The following is a 27,101-nucleotide window of genomic DNA, read 5'->3' as shown; positions in this document are numbered from 1 at the left end:
TTTCCTTCCTGTTGACTAGGGATTTCATTTTTCTTATATGAAATAGAAAACGAAAATAAAAGCGTATTTTGAATCTTTGTTAAATCATATTAACACAGAAAAAGAAAAAATGCAGTGTATTCAATATTTGTTTTTTGTTTTAAAAGGAAAATCAAATAAACCAATCGTTTTTTGTTTTTTGATTCCCACTCATGACGGAAAAATCCAATGACCAAAAGATACACGGACCTTCAAAGTCACTTAAATCTCTTTTCTTCCCCGTTCTGATGCTGGTTTGAACTGCAGCAGATCACCTGGACCAAGTCTACATGCTAGGGCTGTTCGATTAATCGATTTTAAATCGTAATCGCGATTATGTAATTAGAACGATGTTAAAACGTGAAAATCGTAAAATCGATTTTTTTTTTTTTTTTTACCTTGTCTGCACACATATTAATGATTGATACCATATTAATGATTGATGGAAATACCTCTCAATACCTGCAACAAGTGCCCCATGGGAGAGGCTCTTTAGTGTAGGAGCGGGCGTTGGAACATCCACCGGGTAGACCGGCTCGTGCTCCTTGCAAAAAACTTGCAAATGTGAACAGCAAATGTAATGACTGACATTACACACCTCTACCTCCTTCATGGGTTGCATTATTATTTAGCATGCAAAGACCCAGTTTAGTTTAATTAGAAAATGTCTTGTTTTATGTAATTGGAAATATAACTTACTGTATGTTTGCAAGTGCTGATTTGCTGATTTTTTTTCAGAGATAAAACTTTATATTTTATTATATTTTTAAAAACTTTTTTTCAACTTATTTTACAGAGTTTTGCACTTTATTCATTCATTTTAGGTTTAATAAGAGCAAAGTTTGCACTTAAAGCCCAATGGGGCAAATGTTCAATAAAAAAACAGCATATTTGAAATCATTTCTTTGCCTTTTGTCAATTCACAAAATAATCGTAATTGTAATCGAAAATCGGATTTTGAGAGAAAAAAATCGAGATTTTATTTTTGGGCAAAATCGAACAGCCCTACAACATGCCTATATACATTTCGGTACAAAATGCAGCTGCTCGTCTGATCACTGCCTCAAGAAAATTTGAACGTCGTCTCTTCACTGGCTTCCTGTTCAATATCGCATTGATTTTAAAATTCCATTGCTGACTTTTAAGGCCTAATTAACCAAGCCCCTAGTTATTTTAAAGAACTTTGAACCCCCTACCTGCCAGGGCCTCCTTCAGATCAGCAAGGCCTTCTGATCATTCCTGGGGCCCTCAAACTTTGGAACTCTTTACCTGCTGAGATCAGGTCAGCTAAATCCCCCACTGCCTTTAAATCTTTACTAAAAACATTCCTCTTTAGAAAAGCTTTTATTGTGGTGGGAATATTGGTATTCATTTTACACTTGGTTAGTGCTGTCTTATGTTCTTATCCACTATGCACTGTATTTTCATCTTGATGCATTTCATTGTTCTTGGGAAGCACTTTGTAACTTTGTTAAGAAAGGTGCTATATAAATAAAGTGGCTGATTAGAAATCTGCGTTAGCGAGAAGTTGGACGGGTGTACCTAATAAAGTGGCTGGTGAGTGTATTTTAACAGTTAAGTAGCACTTGTGTGTAGGGTTGGGCAAAAATATCGATATGGCAATATATCGCAATACTTTTCCAGCTGATTCAATATCGATATAAAAAATTTGAATATCGATTTTTTTTTTTTTTTTAATATTTTTTATCCCCGATCTTTTTCCCATTATATCACCCAGTGCTCCTACCTAAGTGACAGTCCTGGGCATTGCCACTCTCTACCAACCCTGGGAGGGCCCTGCACTGAGCTCAGGTTTTATTTCACGTTTTATTTCATTTTATAATTTATTTTTTATATAAACACAATTGCCTGTCCTTAAAAAATGAAAAATAATGGACTGAGGTTTATTTATTTATGGATTTATATCTATACTGAATGATCACTGTGCCTGTCCTTGGTTTTAGTTCCATCTTTCTTGTGTTTATTATCATTTGCCACATAATTAAAGCAACCTCATACTAAATTTAATGTTAATTTCATATGATGTAAATAATATGAAAAACATATACAAATAAGTTGTAACTTTAGCTTGTATAGTTATAATAAAACATTGTTTTGACTCAGTTTGTCCCATGAATTGTCACTATAATCTGATGAACGTGCAACTCGGATTTTAAGATCCATCACTATCATCTGATGTACATATACACAACTTGGATTTTAAGATGTGTAATGCATTTTTACATTTTTCGGTGAACTATGTAGAATATAATAATCGGGATATCGCATAATCGGGATATCGCAATGTGTATCGTATCGTGGCTCAAGTATCGTGATGCGTATCGTATCGTGAGGTCCTTCCCGATACCCACCCCTACTTGTGTGTGTAGGAAATATCTGATTAGGATTTTTCCACAAAATCTTAAGACAACTCATCCCGCATTTTACATATTTTATTGAACATTTAAATTCAAAAAATGAACAAGACAGCAGTTAAGCTGAGTAAACTTTCCATGCCAAAATTATAATATGAACTCACTAACAGCTCAGCACTTCAGTCCATAACAGAAATAATGAAATAGAGGAAAAAAATATCATTACTGTATGCTTCAATTTCAAACAGAGTCTGTACATCAGACTGTTTACTTACACGGAGACACTTAGGTGGTTTTTTTGTGGGGCATTTCCATATTTGAGTTACTGACAACCAAACAGCTGACAGAGGACACCAACACACACACACACACACACACACACACACACACACACACACACACACACACACACACACACACACACACACACACACACACACACACACACACACACACACACACACACACACACACACACACACACACACACACACACACACACACACACACACACACACACACACACACACACACACACACACACACACCCCTTGATCTCCAGTGTTTACACACTCACACACCAGTACAGACAAACACTCAGATTACTTTAGACTCCATGATGGACCAGAGACGAGGCACGACGGGACTTGGCAGTGAGACATGGAACGTTTCAGTCATCAACTTCTGACTGTGAAGCTCTTGAGCCGTTTAGCCTTCGCTGTCCTGAGAGAGAGATGAACAAGAGAAGCTCAGTAAACCTTCTTCCTCGTATGCAGGTCAGCACGAGTTTGGTGATGACACCTTCCTTTGTATCAGGGTGTGATGAAGCAGGGAAACATGTGAAACATGCAGGACTGCGGCCCTCGAGGAACCAGGGCTGCCCACCCCTGCGCTAGTGACTCCCCTCATTTATACACTTTTTATTTATGGACTCCAATTTACGACGTAAAGTGGAGTCCATAAATAAAGTATTAGGGCCAAACTAAGACAAAAAAAATAAAATTGGAATAAATAAAACTTGAATAAAGTCATAATATAATGAAAATAAAGTCGTAAAATTACGATAATAAAATCATAATGTTGCGAGAATAAAGTCGTAATATTACGAGAATAAAGTTGTAATATTATTAGAATATAATTTATGAGAACTCTAACAGAAAGAGCATCTTCTCTCCGTGTTAAAATGAGGAATATTGAGCATCTTGTGAAGTTCTATTTATATATTTATAATATATTTAATATTACGACTTTATTCTCGTAATATTACGACCTTATTCTCGTAATATTACGACTTTATTCTATTACGACTTTATTCTCAAAATATTACAACTTTATTCTCGTAATATTATGACTTTATTCTCGTAATTTTACGACTTTATTCTCGTAATTTTACGACTTTATTCTATTACGACTTTATTCTCAAAATATTACAACTTTATTCTCGTAATATTATGACCTTATTCTCGTAATATTACGACTTTATTCTATTACGACTTTATTCTCAAAATATTACAACTTTATTCTCGTAATATTATGACTTTATTCTCGTAATTTTACGACTTTATTCTCGTAATTTTACGACTTTATTCTATTACGACTTTATTCTCAAAATATTACAACTTTATTCTCGTAATATTATGACTTTATTCTCGTAATATTATGACTTTATTCTCGTAATTTTACGACTTTATTCTCGTAATTATACGACTTTATTCTCATATTATTATGACTTTATTCTCGTAATTTTCTTTTTTTTTTTTGTCTTAGTTTGGCCCTAATACTCCGTCGTACCAATTTGCCCTCAGCAGGATTATGCATCAGACATCCGTTGTTTGGTTAACTGCTATACACACTGGCTGTGCAATAAAAATTATATTTCAACAATTTCACACTGAGGGAAGCTGCCAAAAGGTGATGTAAAATAATACTGCATACATGTCATATTTGGGCAGCTCGTTTTAAACCTGTGTATGGCAGGGGTCGGAAACCCAAAATGTTAAAAGAGCCATATTGGACCAAAAACACAAAAAACAAATAAGTCTGGAGACGCAAAAAAGGAAAAGTCTTGTATGTATAAGCCTTAGAATGAAGGCAACACATCGTAATGTCGTAATGTCCAGAAAAAAGTAGAAATTTCGAGAAAAAAGTCGAAATGTCAAGATTAATGTTGAAGTACAATCTTGAGAAAAAAAGTTTAAATGTCGAGAAAAAAGTAGAAATGTCGAGATTGATGTTGAAGTACAATCTTGAGAAAAAAAGTTTAAATGTCGAGAAAAAAGTCGAAATGTCGAGATTGATGTTGAAGTACAATCTTGAGAAAAAAGTCGAAATGTCGAGAAAAAAGTCGAAATTTCGAGAAAAAAAGTTGAAATGTCGAGATTAATGTTGAAGTACAATCTTCAGAAAAAAGTTCAGAAAAAAGTCGAAATGTCGAGAAAAAAGTCAAAATTTCGTGAAAAAAGTCGAAATGTCAAGATTAAAAAGGACAGGAAAAAAGAAAAAAAGAGAAAGGAAAAAAGAAAAAAGAAAACAAGGAAAAAAGAAAAAAAGGAAAAAAGGAAAAAAAGGTCAAACATTTTTTTAAAAGCTCCAAGGAGCCACTAGGGCGGCGCTAAAGAGCCGCATGCGGCTCTAGAGCCGCGGGTTGCCGACCCCCGGTGTATGGTGTATGGTGTATTTTTCCCTTGTAACATGCTAAATATTATATATATATATATATTTTTTTAAAACATGTTTATTTATGTTCAAATTTAAAAATTATACACAAGATCTTCCTTCTTCTTTTCATAATTTCTTTTGTGTTAATTCCGATATTCATTCTTATGTCACAAGGCACAAAGATGATTTTAATTTACCGTTTTGTAGAACATGGAAACATCAATCTTTCATCACTTTCAGAGGCCCCAACTTGTGGAATTCACTCAATAAATCTCTTAAATCCTCACCATCCTTGCCAATATTCAAAAAAACATTTAAAGAACTTTCTTATTGTTTCATCTTTGTAATGTTCATTATTTGATCCGAGTTACATTTTCTTGTGTTTTTGTTTTTTTTATTTTACTCTCCCTTGTGTATATTCTGTTCATATATGGAAAGGATTCTATATAAGCCACCAGGCTTCTTCCTTTCCTTGCATGTTATTTCATTGTTGTTCATTTTCAAAACATTTGAATAAGATTAGATTTGATATGAGGTGGCTAACTGCACCCATCATAGAAAGCATGCTTGACCTTTAGTGGGTAGCAAAGCAGCAGGAAGGAGTGTGTGTACGTCTCTCACCTCTGTAACCTCACGGTCAGAATCCGCTGATGACTTTGCAGCGTCCACTACCACTGGTTCTTCGTCACACTGGGGAACAACACATTTTATTTCAATCCCATTTTGCATATTATACACAGCCATATCAGTATTTCATTTATTATTTGCACAACTATTGTGACATGAAAATGCCCATGTGTAATCATTGCATCAGGGATGCTCCCTCATGAATCAGCTGGTTGTATCTTTTTCTTCCCTCCACCTCCCCCAGACTGATCTATGATCTGCTTTGTTAGATTCTCAGTCATTGAGATTTTGGCAATCCTAATAAATGTTCTATTTGATTAACTGTAAGTGATTCTGAAGGGAGGGATAAAAGTGTTCTCCTCTTCCACATGGCACCTCCTTTAATGATCATTCCTCTCAATTCTACCTTTATAATATTTGATCATGACTAGCCAATAGGTGAAGTGGTGAAACAACCAGATGAGGATAAATCAAGGCTAAGCATGTCCTCAACTGTTGGATTAAAAATAAAAGAATTAGGTGTTGGGCCACAGCCCCGTGTTGGACATGGAAATACTTAATTTCAATTCTGAGACCTAACTCTGATCCCAGCCTCAATTTCTTAACATTGACCGGATGGTTTGAATTAGGGCTGTTCGATTTTGCCCAAAAATAAAATCTCAATTTTTTTCTCTCAAAATCCGATTTTCGATTACGATTACGATTATTTTGTGAATTGACAAAAGGCAAAGAAATGATTTCAAATATGCTGTTTTTTTATTGAACATTTGCCCCATTGGGCTTTAAGTGCAAACTTTGCTCTTATTAAACCAAAAATGAATGAATAAAGTGCAAAACTCTGTAAAATAAGTTGAAAAAAAGTTTTTAAAAAATATAATAAAATATAAAGTTTTATCTCTGAAAAAAAAATCAGCAAATCAGCACTTGCAAATATACAGTAAGTTATATTTCCAATTAAATAAAACAAGACATTTTCTAATTAAACTAAACTGGGTCTTTGCATGCTAAATAATAATGCAACCCATGAAGGAGGTAGAGGTGTGTAATGTCAGTCATTACATTTGCTATTCACATTTGCAAGTTTTTTGCAAGGAACACGAGCCGGTCTACGGCATCTGGCGTGAGGGATGCCCGGTGGCATGTTACCACGCCCCCTCCTACACTAAAGAGCCTCTCCGATGGGGCACTTGTCGCAGGTATTGAGAGGTATTTCCATCAATCATTAATATGGTATCAATCATTAATATGTGTGCAGACAAGGTAAAAAAAAAATTTAAAAAAAGTGAAAAATCGATTTTACGATTTTCACGTTTTAACATCGTTCTAATTACATAATCGTGATTACGATTTAAAAATCGATGAATCGAACAGCCCTAGTTTGAAACAAAGGAACCTCCACAATGACTCAAAGCCCCAGCAGGCTTCGCATCTATGGCTCTTCGGTGATCAGGAATAGCCCCCTCATTGGGCATAGACCCCAATCGCAGGAGGGGCTGCTGCCGATTTATGGCAGCCCAAGCTCGGCTATAAAGAGCCGAGTATGATTTATCCAGTATGATTTATCCAGGCGAGGATTAAGACAACAGTTAAAGTCACCTGCAATCACAGAAGATTCCACAATCCAGTCTGAAAACGGGGAAATACTTTAGTGTGGAAATCAGGAGGTGGGGCATAAACATTTAAGTAAGAAACATTGTCACCATATAGTGTTCCTGTGATCATAACGTCCCAGTTTATCACTCTTAACCTTCACTTCAGTAAATGGAAGGGCTTTATGGATTAGAATCTCCACGCCTCTGCTCCCTAATGTAAAGGAAGAATAAAACATCTGGCCAACCCAGTCTCTTTTTAATTTTAGATTTTCCTCATTACTTACTGTAGGTGGGACTCTTGAATAAAAGCTATGTGAACCTTCTCCCTCTTCAAAAAATTAAGAATTTTCTTCCGTTTGATAGGGCTGTGGATCCCGTCCACATTCCTTGAGCAGAGTTTAAGTTCATTTTTTTCTGAGGCAAACCCTTAAAAAAACAGTCAGTTTTAATACAAAGCCTCGTGTCAAATGTCACACAGGTTCCTTTATTAACAGAGGTCTGCACAATATCAAAATGTATAAAACAAATGAAATAAAAATGAACTGCATATATAGAATAAAAATGCTTCTTGAATAAAATAAAACAAATATCCCTTTCCTGCATAACAATTAAATTAAAATACACTGTGCAATTAATACAATGTAGACAGTAACAGGCAGACTTTTCCACTGAGGTTGACAGTTGTGCAAATCTCAAATAAAACATTCAAGTCAATTTGTCACAAAATTATGGAAATGTTTTTGTGCCAAAATTAAATAAATAAATACATCATTAATTAATTAAATTGGGAATGAAATATATCATTAATTAACTAAATGTGTCATTAATTAAAATTAGAATGAAATATGTCATTAATTAAAATACAATTCATTTTAAGTAAAAATATATATTTATTATTTCAGCATTTAATTAATTAATGACACATTTAATTAATGATTTTGTGTTGCTGAATCATGAAATGTAAATGTAAAACTGTCAGTTTTTACATTGACACATTTAATTAATTAATGAATGATATATTGAATTCCCATTTTAATTAATGAATGATGTATTTATTTAATTTTGGCACAAAAAATCCTCCATACAAAATAAGCTATATCAAAATCATAAAAAAAAAAATAATAATTTTAAATCGATATAAACGATATTGTCTCGTACCATATCACGTTTGAAAATATATCGATATATATTAAAATTTCGATATATCGCCCAGCCCTAGCGACGTCCACTGTGAAGTCGGGGAAAATGCGCACCGGGTGGCTGCGGAAGCTCAGGGGAGCTCTCTCCCTTGCAAGCCGGAGGATCCGTTGTTTAGTCTGGAAGTGATGGACCTTGACAATCACCGGGCGTGCAGGAGCTCCTGGTTCGGGCTTGGGAGCCAAGGAGCGGTGGACTATATCTAGCAATGGGGAGCCTCCACTGCCCTCAATGCCCAGTTCAACGAAGAAGTCAGTCATAAATGAGGTTGCTTGTGGACCCTCCGCATTTTCCTCAATCCCAAAAACTCTCAGGTTTTGGCGTCTGCTTCTGGACTAAGATCCTCAGTTTTAGCCACAAGCATCAGATTGCTTTTGCTCAGAGTCTCATATTTAGCCTCGATTTCAACAACTCTACTATCGATGGTGGTCTGAAGGATACCTATGGACGAAAGAGGTTCATTTCTAAAAGGACTCGATGAGCTTGACCACGGAGGAGAGGGAGGGCTCCTCTTCCTCCCCAACGGCGTCGCCATGTTGTAGCCGCGGATTAGCATTAGCCTTGTCCATGATCAGTGCTGGGCGGCTTTTATCCGCTCGTTCCTGACGCGAACCGCCTTTTCCTTCATTTTATAGACCTTCTGATTAAAGTACATATACTATTATTGATTGTTTTTGTTTTTTTTACGGTAATTGATACCCCAACTTCTCTGAAATGTTAGCATATATCAAATGTGTTTTGTGTATTGTTTGACTGCATTGTAATGCTAGTACACTTATTACATTGTAAAAATGTTATTGTAGTCTTAACTGACTAAACCTACTCACAGGTGTGACAGTATCACTTTTGACACAGTCTCAGAGTCAGACCCAGACAATTATTAATAACTCTAATCAGGGCAGCTGACAGTCCTGCCGGGGCCCGGGACAAAATATAAGGCCCCGTTTACACGGGGCAAAAACGGAGGCGTTTTCATGCGTTTTGGCCGTTCGTTTACATGTAAACGGAGCTCAAAGCCCCCAAAAACGATCATTTCTGAAAACTCCGGCCAAAGTGGAGATTTTCAAAAACTCAGTTTTCACGTTTGCGTCTAAACAGAGGAAAACTGAGATTTAAGCTTCAGAACGTCACATTATGCAACAGAAACGTCACCAGCGTCATGTGTGCGACCTGTGTTTACAATTAGTTTGGCCACCGTCAATATTTTCTTGTATTTTACCTATTTTATATTCTAAAGTCACACTTAAAAGTAACTCCCCCCCCGTCCAGCCTCCTGCTCATTCAAGCCTGTGAGCGCGTCAGCCAGCAGCATGAAGCCTGAATTATGGTTCCGCGTTAAATCGACGGCGTAGGGTACGCGGCGACGCGCATCGTACATGCGCGTCGCCGCGTACCCTACGCCGTAGGCTCTGCGTTGGTGTAACGCGGAACCATAAATCAGCCTTAACTGGAAGTTACACACGTGTCATTTGTTGATGTTTTTCCAGGATTCTGATTGGCTGGCATGACGTTAACAGCGTTTTCATGCGGGTCCGTGTAAACGAGGATTTTTTTGAAAACGTAGAGGGGAAAATATCCGTTTTTGTAAATACCCGGCTACGTGTAAACGTGGCCTAAGATTGGCCCCCCTGCGCACGGATTACTCCTTCTCCTCTTCCTCTCCTCTCCCTCTGCTCTTCAGGTTTTCATACAAGCTAACGGACGTTAACATTAGAGATAGTCAGTTAGGTTAAGTTACAAGGTTGGTAAACGTTGGCTGCTGTTTCTTACCTTGCTCTACGCTGACTTTATTAATTCCAGCTTCACTGTCACCCCCTTTTTAAAATATTTGTGTAGAGAATCTATGAGGCCTCTATTTTCTTCTTCTCTTCTTCTCTTTTCTCTTCTTTTCTGAGCACCGGACTTGTGCTGACCGGACATTTTCACCATTCTAATGGTTGAATTAAATGATAACATCAAATTTTGATCAGGGGCCAAACCATTTTTGTGTTGGGGGTTCTTGACCACAAGGACAATTAGGAAGAAAACAAATAACAAGCTTTTATGTAACTCAAATACTACTACATTTTTTCCACAAATAGGCATATTTTGAAACATTTTGAAAAATGATTCCATAATTTAATGAGAATTAAAAAAAAAAAAAAAAAAAAAAAAAAAAAAAAAAATTCTCTTCTTCAGTTCTGATTTAATAAATAAAAATCTTAACATTTCAAATAATGTGTGACCAACTTCTAGGTAAGGTTTATTTGTGCAGCACATTTCAGCAACAAGGCAATTCAAGCTGCTTTACATAACAAAAATATGAAAAGTGAAGAGAAGAACAAAGTTTTATTCATCTAAAATGTTCAAATGTAGCCTTTGCACACATGAAACAGACAACGCTGTGTGTGAAATGCTGTTATGGCATTAACAAGACTATTTACAAAAAATAAAAATGGAAAGAAAACCACCTAAGCGGGTCCTCTGGGCCTGATCGTATACGTTCATATAAGAGGAGCCAATATTGAATATAAGAACTCACTGAGGGGAGGAAAGGAAAACCCATTTTTCATGTTTGACTTGTGTCTCAATAGGAAATTGTCTGCTACAGTAAACTGCCATCGCAACCTCGTCTCCTCCAGACAAATGAAGGCCAGACTGACAGATGAATGCAGGAAAAGCTAACCGTATGCAGCAGCTCTCGTTTCAAAGAAGATGGCAGAAATGAGAAGTGATGACAAATGCCTCAAGGTCAGAACGCCATTTTGACACGGTAAAGAGTTGTAGCCTGAAGTTACTACACAATATGGAGGGAAATGGCGGTAAAATCTGAGCATATCCACTGTACTGATACAACCAGGGAAATAAAGCATATATATACATATATATATATATATATATATATATATATATTTTAATAAATAAAGAATACACCCAGGGCTTTATCATTTAAATGGCATACAAACCCCTTGGTTTTTAAGGCCACGTTTACATGTAGCCGGGTATTTACAAAAACGGATATTTTCCCCTCTACGTTTTCAAAAATATCCTCGTTTACACGGACCCGCATGAAAACGCTGTTAACGTCATGCCAGCCAATCAGAATCCTGGAAAAAACATCAACAAATGACACGTGTAACTTCCAGTTAAGGCTGATTTATGGTTCCGCGTTACACCAACGCAGAGCCTACGGCGTAGGGTACGCGGCGACGCACACCGTACGGCGCGCATCGCCGCGTACCCTACGCCGTAGGCTCTGCGTCGATTTAACGCAGGACCATAATTCAGGCTTTACTTCCAAGACGGAACGAGTCTGTCGTTTGGAGTGACAGAGAAGTGGATTTACTTTTAAGTGTGACTTTAGAATATAAAACAGGTAAAATACAAGAAAATATTCTGGTGCATAATGTGACGTTCTGAAGCTTAAATCTCTGTTTTCCTCAGTTTTCCTCCGTTTTGACGCAAACTTGAAAACAGAGTTTTTGAAAATCTCCAGTTTTCAGAAATTATTGTTTTTGGGGGCTTTGAGCTGCGTTTTCGTGTAAACGAACGGCCAAAACGCATGAAAACGCCTCCGTTTTTGCTCCGTGTAAATGGGGCCTAAATAAACTGCTCCTTTATAAAGAGTGTTTTCATGGTCAGGACAGGAAAGGTGAAGCCAGGTACCCAAACAAAAATATGTGTGCAGAATTTCAAATAACCATGCTGATGAAATGGCTGTCTGAAGGAAAATCAAGACTCGATTTTCTGAGGAGCAGAAAATCATTTGTATTGAATGTCAAACAAAAAGTGTCAATTTTGTTACTTGAGGCGCCTCCCACTGCTGCCCCTCCCACTCACACCTGTCATATTGAGTGAAACAGAAATTCTGCATTAGGAATTCTTGCAACCTTTAAATAAAAAAAATCTTTGGTGATTGAAAAAAAAAAACCTGAACAATTTCTTAAGTGGTTTAAATGGTAAATAGCTTTCCAGCTGTACTCCTACAGTCCCAAAGCGCTTTACACTGTGTAGACATTCTCACACACACACACACACACACACACACACACACACACAGGTTGTCTTTGGAGCTGCCACACAACGGCACTCGCCTGACAACCAGGAGCAACCGGGGGATTCAGTGTCTTCCTCAAGGACACTTTGGTGAACACAGGAGGAACTAGGGCTTGAACCAGTGACCTTCAGGTTCATGGGCAAACGTTCTACCAACTGAGCCACCTACTCCTACAGTAACCCCCCCATTCTCAGGTTTATATGTTCTTAGTCGTGCGTGTGAATGGAGGACTGTTTGTACGATGTTCTACTCCACATTGGTGGCTCTGACCGCCGGCGTCGGCTGTCGGGGTGGCCCCGTCTCTCCGGGCAGGCTCGCCTCTCGCCGGGTGGGGGTTGTGGGCCTGGAGGGCATGGACCTCGTAAATGTGTGTGTGTAAAGTTTTCACTTTACACTAGGGGTGTAACAATATATCGTGCCACGAAATTTCGCGATACAAAAACGCCACGAAACGTGTCGTGGAGGTGACAAGGTGTATCGCGATATTGGGTTATTAATATTAATCTATTGTGTTGACTGGTAACGCACATCCGACTGCGCCTCAACCCGCGGACCAAAATCTTCCTCCGCTCAGAAGAAAGTAGTACCGTTTTGCGGTCCCCATCACGGGACTCTAGCAGGGTTTTGAGCTCTGAACTTTTAAGTCTTACCTTATTAAATTAAAAATTTTTCGGGTCGTGAGTAGGATAAACACGGGACAACTTCTTCCGAGTTGGAGTGTACTTTAATGTCCGCTCAAAAGCGTAGGATTTTAGAACATCAACACAACACCTAGTGCTGTATCACTCCGCCCAATCTAAAACATACAGTATTAACAACTACAGATAAACTGACTAGCGGCATTATAGTCCCTGATTTACATCAGAATATAAAGAATATATTTATAAAATAATGAACCCTGAATTACCAAAATAACCTTCTTAACAAAAATAAATCTCCTCTTACACTTATAAGGTGAGCATGAATCAATCTTTTTTATGATTTAAAATTGTATGTATTTATTTACTTTTATTTAATTTTAGTTGTTCAATTTCTGGAAAAGAAAAAAGTCAAATCATACATGAGAGAAACAATTCAGTTTGTGGCAAAATATTTGTACTTGTATGAAACTGAAGATCATAATGCAAACCTGACATTTACTTTTAGTTCAGTTTGTGGAAAAAAGTTGGCCTGGCTTTCTCTTTAAAACTTAAACAGTTATAAAGCATTACAAACTGTAACAATAGGGCAAATGCACAGCATTGTTTTGTATTTTGTGTCTTTCAAACAAATACCATTTTTTCCAGTCATATGTTCCTCATTCAAGGTTGTTAAAAAAATACTGCTATAATATCGTATCATATCGTGACCTCAATATCGTGTATCGTACCGTATCATGAGATTAGTGTATCGTTACACCCCTACTTTACACACACACACATTTACAGACATACACACCTGCTCACTCACCTACATAATCGAAGTAGCCTAGTCCTGATTTAGTTTTAGAGACCTGAGGGGTATTCCAGGAAACAGGTTCAACAAATTCCGAGTTTAAACCTGAACTCCGAGTTGACTTATCCTGAGATAGGAAAGTCGGAGTTTTCGGTTCCAGAACAGCTGATATGAGTTAGTTCAATCAACTCTGAGTTTGTTAAGCTCGAGCTAAGCGCGTGCGTGAGGGATATAAAAAGCCATCATCAGTAGAGCCCTGATACAAGGATTCACCATGGCAACCGGCGACAACAAAAGAGCAACATTCTTTTTCTTTTTTAAACTTTATTTAACATTTCAATTTACAAAATCCCACATTTGTTTGCATCTGAAGATCCACATACTTCACGCCACTGGAGTTAGAAGTGTTAATACGTGCGTATGGCGAGTATGAGAGCATATTTCCGGAAAAAAAAAAACACGAAACACGAGGAGAGAATTGGCGTGGGAGAAAGTTGCTGCAGTCAATGTGTAAGTTTGAATGCAGTATTCATTTAACATTTAAGCACACTGTCTTATAATATTACAGATGAAAACAGTGGAATGGTATTGAATGAAATTTTATTGTCATTTAGATCAGAGGCAGCCGCCACACCTCGGCTTCAGGGGAAAATGTAAATGTTTTTTTTTTATACATTTCATATCTTATAATGTGATGTCCCAGCGTCCCTGACGACAGTGGTCGCTATTTATCTCGTTTTTAGCGCTCTGCAGTGTTACTAACTTACAAAAATGAAAATGAAGCAGACAACCACGCAATTTAAAAAAAAAAGAAAGAAGGCAAGTGATGGGTCCAATGTTGCCCCAGCAGCAGAAAATATTAACGAGGCTGTTAGCCACTGATGGATTAATTATTCAAGTTCATTTTAAGGTAAGGATGTTCCTATGATATTGTTGCACTGACATAGTGAATAAAATACGTTGCGTTTGTCAGATACGCCTTTTCTGCTCTCTCTGCCGCTTACTGTCCGTGGTGCAGAAAACAGATGTGTATTGTGTAAAGGCCCATTGGCTGAATTGACGCCACCGAGGGAGGAGACGGAGAGAAACTCAGGCTTTATTGAAGTAAACATGCTAGCGAGCAGGTTAGGTTCAGAGGCTCAGTTGCCATAGTAACTGACTCAGAGTTTGAGTTAACTCGCTTTCTGGAACTGAAAACTCTGGATTTCCCTCATCTCAGGCTTAACAAACAAAGGATTTTCACTAGTGATGCACCGATTGTTCGGTAACCGAAATTGTTCGGCCGAAAATGGCAAAAAAACACTTTCGGTGCTCGGTGGAATAAGTGGGAAAAAAAGAACAATTAATAACGGCGTTGTAAAATAAGGAAATAGACTGGCCGCTCCGTAACTGTTGCGCACCACATAAATCGTTGGCCAACCAAAAACTAACCACATAAGAATTTTACCAACATTCACCAGCAGGTGGAACCAAAACAACATAAATCAATCTATTACAGGTGCGTTTAGATGAGGAAATCAAACGTGGAAGAGCGTGGAGTGAAGTGGTGCAAACATGTCAGCAGTGTGGAAGTATTTTAGAGTGGCAAAGAATAAAACAAAAATGGCTGTTTGCGATGAATGTTCTGCTCAAATATCTAGAGGGGGCACATCTGCAAAGTCTTTCAGCTACAAGTTTGATTTATCATTTGAAATGATAAAAAACCCTGAGCGCTTTAATGCATTTTTATTGTTTTAAGGCCTATGTTACAATGTTCAGTCAGTTAAGCCTAACGTAAGCTCAAAGATGGCCAAAAAATGTATTTTGCTAATTTATTTATTTTAAGTTATTGTTCTTTGCTGCTATAATGTCTGCTGGAATATTTAAGAAATCCTGGGAAATTAAAAAAATGTTCAGTTTTTTATGTTCAACAAATGTTTTCTACCTTGTAATTTTGTAAATGATTTTTTTCTTTTAAAAGCATGCCTAAATCAAATTTATTTGATTTATGCAAAGGTGAAAAAATTGGCAAAATAAATGAAAAACTGCGAAGAACCATGTTCGGTATTGTTGTATTGTATTCGGCCAAGTGTTTATTATTATTTTCGGTTTCGGTTTCGGCCACAAATTTTCCTTTCGGTGCATCACTAATAGTAACTGACTCTTTCTGGAACTGAAAACTCCGGATTTCCCTCATCTCAGGCTTAACAAACACATGGTTTTCACTAAACCCGCTTCCTGGAATCCCCCTCTGGAATGGTTGCTGTTTGTGTCTGTGCCTGTGCCCATTTCTGTTTGTTTGTTTTTATCTCGTGGAGATTCCAAATTTTCAGTCCCCCACCTCAGTCTTTAAAAAAAAAAAAAAAAGACTGGTTCACGGGAAAAACCAAAGAAGAAAAAGGGGATTGTTTCGTACTTGCTTAGATGGATCCTTTTTTACCAATCCGGTTGCAGCGACGATATTGCCGGCGCCCTCCACGGTTTTCTGGGCCACAGTGGTAACCCCGGTAACCACCGCTCCACCCACCTGAGACACTCCAGACACAGTTTTACCTGCGACTGTAGGGAGAAAGGGAGGAGAGAGGATAATTAAGGAGGCCTCAGTACCGGTGAGGATTACAAGCATAAACATGATACAGATCTCTCCACCCTGGATTCAAGAGACTTCACTCTTGGATAGGGTTGCCACCTTTCAGATATAGAAATAAGGGACGCCCTGATTTCAGCAGCGCAGGAGCCAAAAAAAAAGCCCTAAAACTTCTAAACTGAATAAAAATGTGTTTATTTTATATGAAAAAACAAAATGCTTTGATTTAAAGTTTAAAGTGCTTTAATAGCATTGAACTTGCATGACTGTACAGACAGACAACCATACTAGCAACTGAAATATCCTCCTATGCTGTGTATATGTAGAATATAACCTACAGGTGAAGAATATGGTGTAAAAGTTAATTTATTTCAATAATTCAACTAGAATATGGTGTAAAAGTTAATTTATTTCAACAATTCAACTAGAATATGGTGTAAAAGTTAACTTATTTCAATAATTCAACTAGAATATGGTGTAAAAGTTAATTTATTTCAATAATTCAACTAGAATATGGTGTAAAAGTTAATTTATTTCAATAATTCAACTAGAATATGGTGTAAAAGTTAATTTATTTCAACAATTCAACTAGAATATGGTGTAAAAGTTAACTTATTTCAATAATTCAACTAGAATATGGTGTAAAAGTTAATTTATTTCAATAATTCAACTAGAATATGGTGTAAAAGTTAATTTATTTCAATAATTCAACTAGAATATGGTGTAAAAATTAATGAAAATACGGGACAAATCGCGTCCCGTATTAGTTCAATACGGGACGCAACATTTTTTTCTCAAATAAAGGACAATTCCGTATTTTACGGGACGGGTGGCAACCCTACTCTTGGAGTAATTTTTGAGACAAGCGCTGCTTTAACTTTCTTCCGGACATAAACTGCTGCTTTTAAAGTCTAAAACAAAGCACTTGCAACCATTTAATTCATTAATGATTACTTCTGCTGCTGCAAAACCCCCACAAACAATACTTTAAATAAAAAAAAAGGATGTATTCTATTCTGTTGCTTCAACTGCTATTCATGGAAGCTTTTCTTGCAACCATTCAGGTAACGTAGAAAACAGCTCTTGCATTTTAATGCTGCTCTTCTAAAACCAAGACAGGGTAAAGATGTCATTTATTGATGTGTGAATAACAAAACTGGATTTCTAAAGGTAGGATTTCCATACAAGTGTTGACACTGATATTTAGAGATAAAACAGTCGTGAGATCAGACACATGATCAGTTCGCAGAGGTCTGCAGTGCCGCTTTGAAACTTGAACCAGTCACACATTTTCAACACAAACCAGCCAAGAAAAGCAACAAGTGTTCCTGGGTGGAGCTACTGATAAATGCATCCACACCAGGTTGAAAACCGGACTTGTATAATAATTTGTTTTATAATCAATGTCATATTCAAAGCGAGAACTGATTCACTTCAAGGCAATTTACAGAAAATGTTTTGTGACAGGGAGGGGGGTTATAATTTAAGAGGAAAATTTAATTTAAAAAAAACAATGTGTTCATTCTAAAAGGAAAAGCATGTGTATCTCAGTTGTTGGAGTGGATCTATGGAATGGGTTGGGTGATGGGTTGAAGCAATGTACAAATATAAATCAATAAAAAAAAAACAGTACAAAAAGGAAGTTGTGGGAAGTTATTTGATTGAGGAGTTATGTTAAGGAAAGATTGTGTTTGTTAGCTGGTTAGGTGCAAAGGCTCAACCAATGGGAAAATCTGTAGCCTAATAGGTAAATTAGCAGCTATTTATTATTAATATGTATGTTTAATTTATAATAGAGGTAACAAAGGGGCAGGGTTAAATAGGTTTGACTTCTACCTGCTCCTTTTCGGACACTGTTTTTTTTTTCCCTGTTTGTATTACATTTTTGTTGTTGTTGCTTTTTTTCTGTATGTTCTGAATTTGTTTTAAAATTTTATATTTTTTTGTCCTTATGTGTTCAAAATAAACAATTCAAATCAATCAATGTCCTTCCTTTACAGGACTGGATAGCATAAAACATAAAATAATCCCATCAGGTGGACCAATTTGCTCCACATGCAAGTGACAACAGGTGGTAGCTGATCAGGGGCCTGTACTACGAAGCAAGTTCAACATACCAGGATATCTTTTCCTTATCCAGATTCACTAACCCGGACAATTGCAATCACGCTAAGCGGTCACACGACGGCGGTTATCAACTCGGTATATCAACCCAGGTTTCTCCAATCTGGATATGAGCGCGTGCACATAAAAGGGGCGGTGTTTTTAGCGCATGACCAATCGCAAGCATGGAGAAGTCCGCTGTCAGAGCCGCTTATTTCAGTAGCGAAGAGCAAAGGATAAATTACACTGTGATTTAACTTAATATTTAGACTTGAAATTAAAAGTTCATGTCGTGTTCAAATTAAACGAGGTCTGACATTTCATCCTCTCTCAAATGACTCATACCTTGTTTCTACAGTATATTTACAGTAAAAAAGGTTATTTGGTTAAAAGGTTTATTTGCAAAAGTAGTTTTCTTAGAAATACGGAGTGAGGGTATCTACAGCAAAGACAAACGCACTCGCATATCTCTCTGTCAGGAGAAAAGAAATGATAAAGTGTTGATACTTGGTTATGAAAGGAATTGCTTAGTTTCTTGACTAATTCAATTTTTGTTGAAAGTCAGCCCACTCTTTTTTTTTTTCCTCTCACGATCCGCGCACCGAGCTCCACTGGATTCTCTTCGAAAGGGCATGCCATTTTCCAAGAGAGCTGATTGGTCAGTGGGCGGTGCTTTTATACCCGGCGATCTGTATCTCGAACATAACCTGCTCCGGAGCAGGTTAGCTGTTCAGCATAAGTTACCATGGCGATGTGCCCCGCTAAGAAGTGAACCACCGTCGTAGTCCTGAAAACCCAGGGTTAAACCTGAAGTTACCTCGCTAACCCCAAATCCCGCTTCGTAGTACAGGCCCCAGAAGAAGAAGAAGAAAAAGTCTTAAGAAAACTTTAGATGCTTTAGAACTGCTTTAACTTTAGAACTTTAGATCCATCATTTCAGCCCGTGTGGACCTCTCAAAAGCAGATCAGCAGCTCATTCTGCATCTCAGATTTCTGGCACAATCCACCAACAATCCCAGCTTCAGCAATCCCATAAGAAACAATACACCCACCTTCCTGGATGCCTAGTGTAACAGGCAACACCTTCCTGCAGAGGTGGGTAGTAACGAGTTACATTTACGCCGTTACATTTACTTGAGTAAGTTTTGGGAAATGTTGTACTTTTAGGAGTAGTTTTGAATGACTATACTTTTTACTTTTACTTGAGTAGATTTGTGAAGAAGAAACTGTTCCTCTTACTCCGCTACATTAGGCTACGTTGAGCTGTTACTTTTCTTTTATCCCTTTTATCCGCGTACGCGTCAATCTCATGACATCACTGGGTGATTCTTTAGGGAAAATGTTTGTTTTTGCATGTTTTGTCACATTTACACAGAGTTTCTATGAGTTCATGTTTGTTCTAGTTCTGCCTGGTTAAAAAAGAAAAGTACAAAGGCTTGAAATGTTGTGCTACTTGTGCTTAATTTATTTTTTTATTCTATTATTATTTTATTTATTTTATTATGTATTAAAGTACTTGAATTTACTTTATTTAGCTATTTTTATTTTTAATTAATTTTATTATTTTATTGATTTAATTTGCCTGAAGATGATTATTTTGTACTTCTGTCTGTTTGAATGGTTGTGTTAAACAAATAAACCAGACGTTACTCAACAGTTACTCAGTACTTGAGTAGTTTTTTCACCAAGTACTTTTTTACTTTTACTCAAGTAATTATTTGGATGACTACTTTTTACTTCTACTTGAGTCATATTATTCTGAAGTAACAGTACTTTTACTTGAGTACAGTTTTTGGCTACTCTACCCAGCTCTGCCTACCTGTTATGAGGAAGAACAGGTAAGCCCATCCAGGTGGGGTGAGGTGCAGGGTAAAATAAGACACTTATTCCCCTGCAGAGTTACACGACAGCCATATCAAGGGAAGGATAAAGAAATATCCATTACCTGTGGTGACTCCATCCTTAGTTTTAGTTCCTAGAAGACAAATCAAATCCAAATGATCGGCTCACAGCTGAACAACCAGAATTGGAGAGCTTGTTTCCAGTGGCGTCAATTCAGTGGAAGCTAAGGTATGGCAAGGTTACGAGTCACAGAACTTAACTAGAGTATCAATCAACACGTCCAGCAAATACTCATCACAGAAGTCTATGTAGCTTATCTGTGTGGTCAAGAAAATTGGAACTTTTTCAAATGCAGTCTCGCTCACTGCAAAAACTCAAAATCTTACCAGGAATATTTGTCTTATTTCTAGTTAAAATGTCTCATTTTTAGTCAAAAAATCTCATTACATTTAAAACGAGTCATTACCAGAAAAATAACTTGTTATTTGACCATTTTCACCTGTTTCAAGTACATTTTCACTTGAAATAAGTAGAAAAATCTGCCAGTGGAACAAGATTTATCTTCTCATTACAAGCAAAACAATCTTGTTCCATTGGCAGATTTTTGTACTTATTTTAAGTGAAAATCTACTTGAAACAGGTGAAAACGGTTGTTTTTGAGTCTTGTCTTTAATGTAATGAGATTTTCTTTTGCTAAAAATTAGACATTTTTACGACGGAGTATTAGGGCCAAACCAAGACAAAAAAAATTGGAAATTACGAGAATAAAGTCATAATAATATGAGAATAAAGTCGTAAAATTACCAGAATAAAGTCATAATGTTGTGAGAATAAAGTCGTAATATTACGAGAATAAAGTCATAATAATATGAGAATAAAGTCGTAAAATTACCAGAATAAAGTCATAATGTTGTGAGAATAAAGTCGTAATATTACGAGAATAAAGTTGTAATATTTTGAGAATAAAGTCGTAATATTTTGAAAATAAAGTCGTAATATTTTGAGAATAAAGTCGTAATATTAAATATATTATAAATATATAAATATAACTTCACAAGATGCTCAATATTCCTCATTTTAACACAGGGAGAAGATGCTCTTCCTGTTAGAGTTCACATAAATGAACACTTTATTCTCGTAATATTACGACTTTATTCTATTACGACTTTATTCTCGCACCATTATGACTTTATTCTCGTAATTTTACAACTTTATTCTCATTATATTATGACTTTATTCTCGTAATTTCCAATTTTCTTTTGTTTTAGTTTGGCCCTAATACTCCGTCGTACATTTTAACTAGAAATAAGACAAATATTCTTGTTAAGATGAGTTTTTCCAGTGTATAATAACTAGTGAAATCGATCATGTTGTTCCTATTTGCATTTGTAGTTATTCTATATGTATTAAATAATAGAATAATCAATACAAAGAGACACAGAGTAATTGCATAAATGTATTTAAAAAAAACAAACATTTACATTTAACCCTTGAAGCCACGGTGTGGCGGCTGCCGTACCTTCATACCCAATTGACGCCCCTGCTCGTTTCCCACGCGTGCCCGGTACCCACCGACAAACACGGCCCCATCCTTCGTCATCTCGGCCGCTCCCGTCACTCCCTGCTTTGTTTTCTCCGCCGCGGCCACGACTCCATCCTTGGCTTTGGAGAACCCCTTCTTCAGCGCGTCCATGGCGGCTTGATGAACTGATTAACTCCTCGATCCTTGATTGACAGCGGGGATTTCAAAAGGCGGCACGATGAAAGGAAACAGCGGCGGCTTCAAACATTCGACATTGAAGATTAAACAAATACACAAAAACGATGACAACGCCCCTCTTTTTCTATTTTTTTGCCAAACAATTATCTCCTGAAATATTTGTGACACTGCTGCTGAAAAAAAATCCACCTGTAAGAATGAACTCAGAAAAAAATGGATTCATTGTTTGTAGGCTATGATGAATAAATAAATAAATGTCGGATATGGAAGGGAAAGAAAATGTTTTTCACGTACCTGTTTGGTTTAACTTTGTTTCGGGAGAGAACCAGGTGAGCTGGATCTCTGAGAGCCAAACTTGAGCTGCTGGAACAGACGGAAGAGACGGAGAGGACGCGCAGACGCTCCACAGGTTTGACGGCGCCGCCTACGCCACGGGGACGAGAGAGAGAGAGTGACGTAGCGAGTCCACAGCTGCAGGTTCATTACAATCAACTGCCACACTTTTCACTCCTCCCACGAATGAGTAAGACGTTTCAAGTGTAACCGGTGGTGGTTATCCTCTCTCTCTCTAATATATACAGGACTGTCACAGAAAATTAGAATATTGTGATTTTCTGTAATGGAATTACAAAAACAAAAAGGTCATACATTCAGGATTCATTACAAATTAATTGAAATATTGCAAGTCTTTTATTATTTTAATATTGCTGATCACGGCTTACAGTTTAAGAAAACTCAAATATCCTATCTCCAAAAATTAGAATATTCTGGGAATCTTAATCTTAAACTGTAAACCACAATCAGCCATAATCATATATATATATATATATATATATATATATATATATATATATATATATATATATATATATATATATATATATATATATATATATTAGGGATGGGTGGTATGGACTAAAAAATGTATCACGATAATTTCTGGCATTTATCCCGATAACGATAAAAAAAATGACAATAAAAAAAATTCCAATTCAACTCCACCTTTTTAACTATAAATCTATCTCGCTTCCTTCTTTCTTTCTTTCTTTCTTTCTTTCTTTCTTTCTTTCTTTCTTTCTTTCTTTCTTTCTTTCTTTCTTTCTTTCTTTCTTTCTTTCTTTCTGGCTCATTTCCTTCCTTCCTTCTTCCCTTCCTCTTTTCTCCCTTCCTTCCTCCTTTCCTTGTTTTCTCCCTTCCTTATCCCCTTTCCTTCCTTCCTTCCTTCCTTCCTTCCTTCCTTCCTTCCTTCCTTCCTTCCTTCCTTCCTTCCTTCCTTCCTTCCTTCCTTCCTTCCTTCCTTCCTTCCTTCCTTCCTTCCTTCCTTCCCTCCCTCCCTCCCTCCCTCCCTCCCTCCCTCCCTTCTTTTCCTTCTTTTCCTTCCTTCCTTCCTTCCTTCCTTCCTTCCTTCCTTCCTTCCTTCCTTCCTTCCTTCCTTCCTTCCTTCCTTCCTTCCTTCCTTCCTTCCTTCAACGCAGAACCATAAATCAGTTTTACACAAAAACATCATCAACGGGAATTTATCATTTTTACCGTGAGATACAAATTCTTACCGTGGGGAATTTTTTTGACGGTTTATCGTGAACGGTAAAATATAAATTATAATAATTATAATAATATAAATTCTTAATATATATATATATATATATATATATATATATATATATATATATATATATATATATATATGTATATATATATATATATATATATATATATATATATATATATATATATATATATATATATAAATACGTTTGATCAGTGTTTACACAGGAAGCGGGTCAAAGACAAAACAGTCGTATATCAGAATCAGAATCAGAATCTCGTTTATTTGGCCATGTCAGGTCAGACAAGACATGGAATTTGATTCGGTTGTTATCGCTCACTCTACAGTAAATAGGTAACAGACAAATGACAGCTCTTATTAACACATATACAATTTTTAAAAAGTGAAAGGTGCAGCAGAATGAGGTAGATGATTGGCTGTAAAGCCTGATTTATGGTTCTGCGTTAAATCGACGCAGAGCATACGCCGTAGGGTACGGCGCAGTCTACGGCGAGGTTACGCGGCGACGCGCAACCTTCGCCGTAGGCGCTGCGTTGGTGTAACGCGGTACCATAAATCAGCCTTAACAGTCACAGTGAAGGAGATTAGCGCTAAAGTTTAAAAGAGGACTAAATTTGTACAAAGTTTTGAATGTTACCCCGTTTTCCACGTTACCTGGATTATTTTGGGTTATGGAAGAGTCAACTACCGTTGGTGAGTGAGTGTAACCTTCATAAATAATTTATTTATCAGTTTCTTGACCAGCTGCCTATTTAATGAGCTTGTGTTGTTGTGAACGAGACCGCCGAGTCTATTCTCTATTATAGAGCTCAGAAATTATGTTATAGACTGCTGTGTCTATATCTATCTAAATAGATTGTGTAATTTAGACCAGTTATGTTTTTTTTGTATTTAAATTGTATCAAAGAATGAACTGAGTCAGTCCGTGACTACCTGAGTTTTCAGAGCCATGTGATTGACAGCTGTCAGGCCTGTGTGTGTGTGTGTGTGTGTGTGTGTGTGTGTGTGTGTGTGTGTGTGTGTGTGTGTGTGTGTGTGTGTGTGTGTGTGTGTGTGTGTGTGTGTGTGTGTGTGTGTGTGTGTGTGTGTGTGTGTGTTCTTCTGAACAAGTTTGTGACTTTACTCTGCTTTCTGCAGCATAGGCCTATAGGCTTGGCTCAATAAAAGTGAGAATAAATGTAGTTTGATGGGTAGGATGATGTTGTTGAACGTTAAAATGACTATCATAAGGCCCATGGAGAATGCTACGCCCCCAGACGGCTCTGCCCATATGCAGCAGAAGAGGAGCCCGGGTTCAAGTATTTATTAAAAGTGCTGGAGCCTCGTTACAATGTCCCATCCCGCGCTCACATAAACCAGTCCGTGGTAAAATTAAAAACACTGATGCACAAGTTAAATGTTTTATTCTATTTATTTTACACTTTAATAAGAGATGCTTTTTAGTTTTGTAGCCAATTGAACAAACTTTAACTTTCAAATGCTATGATCAAAATAAAGGAAGAAAAAACTCGTCTTATACATTTGGGACTTTTTGTATTTTTTTTCCCGTTGTACCGAACCCGTACCGAACCGTGACCCCTGTACCGAGGTACGTACCGAACCGTGACTTGTGTGTACCGTGACACCCCTAATATATATATATATATTGTTGCGTGTGGCCATGTTGTGGTTTCCATTTTCGAGCCATATTCCAATGTTATTTGTGTGGAGACTGCAACAATATGTGTATATATATATATATATATATATATATATATATATATATATATATATATGTATATACATACATACATAAAATTACACAGCATCTTCTTCAGTTATTATGTTACTACTGTTTGCAATGATCCAGGTCCAGATGTGACGCACCAGCACAAGCGATTAAAATAAAAAAAATGGATCACCATCAGATTGTCCACAAGGTCTGCACAAGTCAGTCAAGGAGCCAGTTGTCTGTGGGTCTTGAGGGGACTGAAAAATACTGAAAGAATATAAGTTGTTGGTCCTGAAGCACCAGTATTTTTTTAACAATGCACCTGTCAAATCTGACAGGTGAGTCACGCCTTGCATTGTTCAAAGAACATCAGCTGTTAAATGACGAGTCACACACACATCATGTGACACATGAAAGTGAAACGTGTCAGGTAAACAATAAACTAAAATCCTCATCTGAGATAAAAGAAACAGCAAAGTTTAATTCTAAGCCAAAACTAAATTAACTTTATTGAATTATGATGCTACACTGTTTTTGTCGTCTATTTTCTTTTGTTTACTTCCTTTTTCAGTTTTTATGCAGTTGATGGTCCTGACAGTCTGGGTCCTTATATTTTAAAAGTGGTAGTTAGCAGCTAAATTATACACTGTCACTCCTTTTTAATTTTTGTCATGTTTTTTTCATACCAATCATTGTTTTAGGATTTTAATTTAAAATTAAAGCTGCAAGCAGCGATGAACGGGCCCTCGCACTCATGGCCACCGCCCCCCATAAGCATATCAGAAATGACACCACCCACGACTTCCTATGTCAAACCATTCAAAAGTTATAGCAGAAAATCGGGACAACCAATCAGAAGAAGGGGCGGGGCTAATTAAGGCCAAATAAGCTCAAGGACTCATTACAGAGTCCCATGACACCACCCACAACTCTCTATGTGAAACCATTCAAAAGTTATAGCAGAAAATAGGGACAACCAATCAGAAGAAGGGGCGGGGCTAATTCAGGCCAATGAAGGTCAAGGACTCAATACAGCGTCCCATGACACCACCCACAAATCTCTATGTCAAACCATTCAAAAGTTATGGCAGAGAAAAGGGACAACCAATCAGAAGAAGGGGCGGGGCTAATTTTCACCAATTATGGTCAAGGACTCAATACCGAGTCCCATGACACCACCCACGACTCTTTATGTAAAACCTTTCCAAAGTTATGGCAGAGAAACGTATTCTAGGGGGCGCTGTTGAGCCATTTTGCCACGCCCATTAATGCAAACCATGAAATATCAAATTTTTCGCCAGGCCTGGCTTGGGTGCAAAATTTGGTGCCTTTTGGGGAACTATCAAATATGGACCAATCAGATGAAGGGGGGCGCGCTTTTTGGCGTCTAGCGTCGCCACGGTAACACTTTTGAAAGAGAAAAGTAATGCGCGTAGTCGCAGGATGGAGACGCACATTTTGATGTATAACACACGTGGGGGCACGTTACGGTTCGGGCCGTATTAACTGCCGAAGGAATGGCATAAATTTCGCCAAAATGACAAGACTAATTCAAAATGGCCGACATCCTGTTCGGTTTCGGGCATGACGCCAAGAGACTTTTCTTTAAGTTGCGCCATGATACAGATGTGTACCGATTTTCGTGCATGTACATC

The 27,101-nt window shown here is 37.2% G+C and overlaps 1 protein-coding gene across 1 annotated transcript; it reads right to left on the bottom strand.

The window, feature by feature from the left end:
• Positions 1–2,857: 2,857 nt before the first annotated feature.
• Positions 2,858–22,585, bottom strand: LOC133454528 (alpha-synuclein-like). The gene is made up of 6 exons (XM_061733252.1): positions 22,463–22,585; positions 22,021–22,173; positions 20,552–20,581; positions 16,333–16,475; positions 5,673–5,741; positions 2,858–3,116 (listed from the first exon to the last, which is right to left on the bottom strand). The coding sequence occupies exons 2-6, from the start codon at positions 22,139–22,141 to the stop codon at positions 3,102–3,104; spliced, it is 378 nt and encodes a 125-aa protein (XP_061589236.1). The 5' UTR covers positions 22,142–22,173; positions 22,463–22,585; the 3' UTR covers positions 2,858–3,101.
• Between the last annotated feature and the right edge of the window lie 4,516 nt (positions 22,586–27,101).

This window comes from Cololabis saira, chromosome 11 (genome assembly GCF_033807715.1).
Source record: "Cololabis saira isolate AMF1-May2022 chromosome 11, fColSai1.1, whole genome shotgun sequence".
Lineage (NCBI taxonomy): Eukaryota > Metazoa > Chordata > Actinopteri > Beloniformes > Belonidae > Cololabis > Cololabis saira.
Note: the sequence above shows the minus strand (reverse complement) of the source record. Positions and strands in the feature narration are given on the sequence as shown.

What these genes read in the sequence shown, in the direction of transcription:
- LOC133454528 (XM_061733252.1), bottom strand. Translation starts at nt 22,141, where the DNA reads ATGGACGCGCTGAAGAAGGGGTTCTCCAAAGCCAAGGATGGAGTCGTG. An exon ending in GGATGGGGCCGTGTTTGTCG is followed by an intron (nt 20,582 to 22,020) that starts GTGGGTACCGGG and finishes TTTGTCTTCTAG; the next exon opens with GAACTAAAACTAAGGATGGA. An exon ending in TAAGGATGGAGTCACCACAG is followed by an intron (nt 16,476 to 20,551) that starts GTAATGGATATT and finishes TTCTCCCTACAG; the next exon opens with TCGCAGGTAAAACTGTGTCT.